The 4,848-nt window shown below is 56.0% G+C and overlaps 1 protein-coding gene across 1 annotated transcript in view; it reads right to left on the reverse strand.

Annotated features, from left to right (window-relative positions):
- NRN1 (neuritin 1) overlaps positions 1-4,848 on the reverse strand; it is a 13,036-nt gene that overhangs the window by 1,113 nt on the left and 7,075 nt on the right. Inside the window, exon 2 of the mRNA XM_077770056.1 lies at positions 2,698-2,842. Within this exon, the coding sequence (XP_077626182.1) occupies positions 2,698-2,842 (145 nt within the window). The remainder of the gene's footprint in view (positions 1-2,697; positions 2,843-4,848) is intronic.

Raw genomic sequence — 4,848 nt, forward strand, 5'->3', positions numbered from 1 at the left:
CTCTCACTCTCCCCCTCCCTTCCTTTTGTTTCCCGTTCTCCGATTTTCCCATCCTTCCTTCCTTCTTTGTCTTCCTCCTTTTCCCTCCCCTCGGTTTTCCTCTGTTCAGCTCCTCACTTCCTCTTCCTCTGCCTCTTCCCCTTCCTCCTCGGCCCTCCGTGGCCCCTGGCCTTGCTCTCCACAGTCCTCCGGCTCCGATTCGGTTCGGAGACGCCTGCCTGCCTCTCCCCTCCCCGGGTCGGTGAGTGTCAGTACCCTGGGGCCAGTCCGCAGCCGCCTCCTGCTTTCGCAAACCCCGAGGCGCCCGGCCCCGAGCGCTCGGGTCCTCCTCTTCCCCCGCTCCGGAGCCTTTCATGGGCTTGGACCCCACGAATCCTCCTTCCTACGGCCTCCGGTGTAGCCACAGCCCCCCAGGCCGGGACTCCGGTGCCGCCGCGGTGCCCGCCGCGGCCACCCTTCCTGGGACCCCGCTCCCGGTGCTCGCTACCCGCTTCTTCCCCGAGCCCGGCGCCTTCTTCCTCACCGCTTCCTCCTCCTCAAGGGCTCAGCTCCTAGCCCCGCCCCCACAACCTTCAACCAACCTGTCCTTTTTAATTGTCCCCCTTTCTTCTGGAAACCCAAAATAGATCCCGAGACTAAATATAATTCCAACCCGTGATCGATTCCTGGGGCGCTGTCTCCTTTCGGTGCTGGGTGGATCTGTACGTCTCGGTAACTCCGGCCTGGCTCCCACTTGGCCCTGGCCTTTAGCGCCAGGTCACTAGCGACCGCCCTCTGCGCAATGGGGTTGTATTTTCTCCTGTCTCTCCCTTCTGCTCGCTAGCCTGGACTGTAAGTATGTTGAAGGCAAGCACCATGTTTGATTTTTCCGTGTTTCCACTCCCACCCCATCCCCTGGCTAATAGCAAAGATATCAATGCTTGTTGGATTGCCTTGAGCTCTGGCTCGTTCCTAATGACCTTTATGAGTCTCTTAATTTATGAGGACTGCGGAGCCTGGACCACAGGGCTTCCAGGTCCCTCAGTTCGTAATAAATAGCAAGATTTAGAGAAACTAAGAGGAGCAAGGACAGCTCTCTGCTGTAATTGCATGTCCCAAAGGATATTTAAATCTCTCCTTTCTTTATGCATGCCCAGATGGGGACAGGACCCTCTTGGAAGAGGAATATGGTGGATCCAGTGGCAAATATCCACATGGAACTGAGAGGTGGTGGGCTTCATCAGAGTGTTGAACAACCAGTGCCACTAATGAAGTGAGCCCAGACCCCAGCAGGGATCCTTCTCACTTCCATTCTCCCAGACCAAGTCCTGCTAAGAAATTAAAATGGCTTGGAATAACCAAATTCTGGCAAATAATGGAAGACTGAGGAACTGATCTATATTTAACCTTTCATCCAGATTTATAGATATACTCTTAACTATCATCAGGCATTCAAGACTAAAGTAGGTGGGCATGCAACCCATATCCCACCTTTTGTCTCTTTTTGGATAGGAAGTACAAGCCACCTAGCAGCTGTGGCTGTTGGGGGACACCAGGGTATTTAGGAAAGTGTGTGGCAAAATTGACCCCCATTTAATTACTCAGAATTTAAACAAATAAACACCTCCCCTCCCCAGGAATTAGAGAGAGGACAAGGACTTTACAGTATAAAAAAGATGGTACAGAAAATGGTTTCTCCAACCTATAGGGAACAGGGAACACCTCTTGTCTTGGCTTTTTTGGAAGGACCATTATTGGGTGAAGGGTGGGAGTTACAGCTCTTTCTGAAAAATAAAGTAAAATAAAATGTGTGTGTGAGTTTATGTTTGTATGTGTTGCAGAGGATGGAGGTACTTCTAAGGACTGCAGCAGGTAAAATGTTGCTGCTCTACCACTGCAGGGCTCTCTGCTAGTAACTTCCTTTGCCAGTGGGAGCTGTGCTTTCCAGTCAAGATCTGGGAAAAGCCACCCACCGTACCTGGCCATGAACTCCTTCCTAGCCCTTAGCTGCCTTGGCCTGGGGATACCACGCAGATGCAGAAAGGAAGGGGATGGTCAAGGAGGATGGCTATCCTAAACCTCTAATCTGCCATAAACTCAGCAGATGTGGTCACCGGATGCCCAGGACTTACTTTCCTTGGGCAAAATCATTGTCACAAAAGAAAATATTCTTTCAGTCTCTCTCTAAAGAGGAAGAGAGGTCCACACTCCCTTGCCTACATCCTAATGATCTTGGTGTGTACTGGAAGGGGCTTTTATTAGGGGAAATGGACAAAACAAGAGAGTGACTTTTCCTTTATGCAAACCTAGTATTTCCTAAAAAGTTCCTCAAACCAAAACCAACTGTTTTTCGGAGAGTACCCAGCAGTCCACTCATGCACGCAGAAAAAAAGAATGTCGAAGGCTGCCTCAAAGTAGAGCTAGGAACTGCTAGCAGCTCTCCAGGCTCCTTGCTCTGGGTTCCAGCGCGTTGAGCGCTGCGCGGCTCTGTGGGTGCTGGTGGGCCTGCGCAGGGCTGGGACTGGCCATCTCATCTTCTGCCCATCTCAGGCCAGGGGATCCCGTTGGGTAGTGCAGACCCTGGCCAAGGTCTGAGGACGAGCCAGCACGGATTCGCGCTGGCGGGGAATTCAGGGCTCAGGCCGGGAGGCGAGGCCCTCTCCGACCTCAGCAGCGCCCCCCAGAACCGAAACCTAGTAGGCCAAAGAGAACACTTACGTGCACACAGTCTTGATGTTCGTCTTGTCGTCCAGGCCCTGCGGGTAGTTGGCCATGCTGTCGCCCAGCTTGAGCAAACAGTCCGAAAAGCCCTTAAAGACCGCATCGCACTTGCCCGCTGCTCTCACGGCCTGCACCAGGTACGCTGCGGGGAGGAGGGGACACCGGTCAGCATCGCCGAGACCCTGCCCCTAAAGCCTCGAGGCCCACCAGCCCCGTCGAGCCGCGTCCACTAGCGCCCAGCCTCGCGGGACGCCTGTGTTAAAGGTGAATGAAAGATGTGGCCCAAGAATGACTGACCCGCCCCCAACTACTGTCCGGTGCCTACCGTCGGGAGGGTGAGCGTGTTCGGAAGGGGGCGGTGAGTCCATTCCTTTCCTGTGGCTCCCTCCCGCATCTCACTCTGCATCTTTTTCTGTTTCCCTCGCCCCCTCTTCTCACCTCCCCCGTCTTTTTTATTTCTCCCTTCTCCTCACTCCCTCCTTCGTTTCCCAACACTTCCCCAGCAAGTCCGTCCTGGCTCTTGCAGTGCAATCTTGCATTTCTGAGGCGGCACAGGGGGTCACGACAGCGCAGTTCGGGGGGCGAGGAAGGGGTGGTGAGGCGGCGGCGCGCAGGGCCACGCCGCTGCATCCCAGGCCACTACGTTGGAGAAAGCGCGCGGTTCTTGGTGGGTGCTCAGCAAACACTGCTGAGTAAATAACTAAAGTCCCTGGAAGCCAGCAGCAGCCACCGAAGTGGATTGTTTCATTATAAAACTGATGGCCTACCGTAGAATGTGTGTTCCGAGGGAGATCCTCGAATGCACCCTCCCAACCCCACTGGAGAGGGAGCAGCCTCGGGGTCCGGAGACTTGGCGGGGATGGCGAGTGGTCCGGGCAGTCAGGGCCCGGGTGTTTGCGCGGGTGACCCCGAATGATCTCCGCCGAGGCCAAATCCACAAGCCTCTGTCTGCGGCTGAGCTCCTCACACCCCCGGGAAAACCGGCCACCGCTCCCACTAGCAGCGGGTGGGACCTTTTCTATCAAGGCCCCAACCCTGAGGGACACAGGTGGCAGTCGCCCCGGGCTCCAGGCCTCTAGTTCTGGGTTCCCTCCGGAGCGGGGGGAGCCGGGGTAGCTGCCGGAGCCGTGGGAGGAGGGGAGGAGAGCGCGGAGGTAACCCAAGCAGCACCTAAGCCCTCGCTCCTGGCCTCCGGGCGGTCAACCCCCAAGGCGCCGGACTGCCATTGCCAAGGCCATTTCTCTCCACCCCAAAGCCGACGAAAGGGCTAAACGTTCTGTGGCTCTTGGCCAGAAGCGCGCCGGGGGCCAGGAGGGGCGCCAAAGCGCTGATCCGCGCGGCTGGGTCTGGGGGAGCAGAGGGAAAGGGCGAATCTTAGAATCGAAATCGGCCTCCAGTGCCCACGACCCTGACCGCCGGCCCTCTTCCTGGGCAGTGTTCTGGGCGCCACGGATTGCGTGGGGATGTCTCCGGAGAGGACTTTATACCTCACTGCCCCCCGCCCCCACAGCCGCTGGGCCCTGAGAGCCGGGCCAGACGCAGCCCAGAGGAAGGTGACCGAACCTGCAGCAGCCTCCGAGAGCGCCCCGTTTGCAAATTGCTGCAGGAAGAGCGAGGCGGGCCTTGCGCTTTCTAATCCGGAACGGGAAGCGCCGGGGAAGGGAAGGGACTAAGGTTAACTTCGACCTCCGCTCGGGCAGAGACGTAAACCTTCATAAATCTCCCTCCCTCCACCCCCGAGAAATACTAAAAGGCCTTGCGACTGCAATATCTAATGCACTACTGAGATGGAATAAACGAATCTTTGTTCCACTAGAAAGCAGTCCCAGTGAAATGAACCCATCACGTCCTCCTCTGTAATGCTTGCCACAAATGCTGTTTTGCAGCCTCGAAACGGGATAAAATACAGTCCATCCTACCTTCTCCCACCCAACTCCCGTCTCTCCTTACCCTTTACCTCCACCCCCAAAACTCAGTGGCGAAAAAGTAGCCCCTAAGATGCACTGACTATATTTTAAAGGGGAATCGGGGCTCGCTGGGGGCGGGAAGCACTCCGTCACGTTATCTTTGCGGGAGAAGCTGGAAGAGAAGACCCTCCACACCGCGCATGTGTGAGTGTGTGCGTGTGTAAAATAAGAAGTCGTGAAA

Source organism: Crocuta crocuta, unplaced genomic scaffold (assembly GCF_008692635.1).
Source record: "Crocuta crocuta isolate KB4526 unplaced genomic scaffold, BGI_CrCroc_1.0 scaffold24, whole genome shotgun sequence".
Classification (NCBI taxonomy): domain Eukaryota; kingdom Metazoa; phylum Chordata; class Mammalia; order Carnivora; family Hyaenidae; genus Crocuta; species Crocuta crocuta.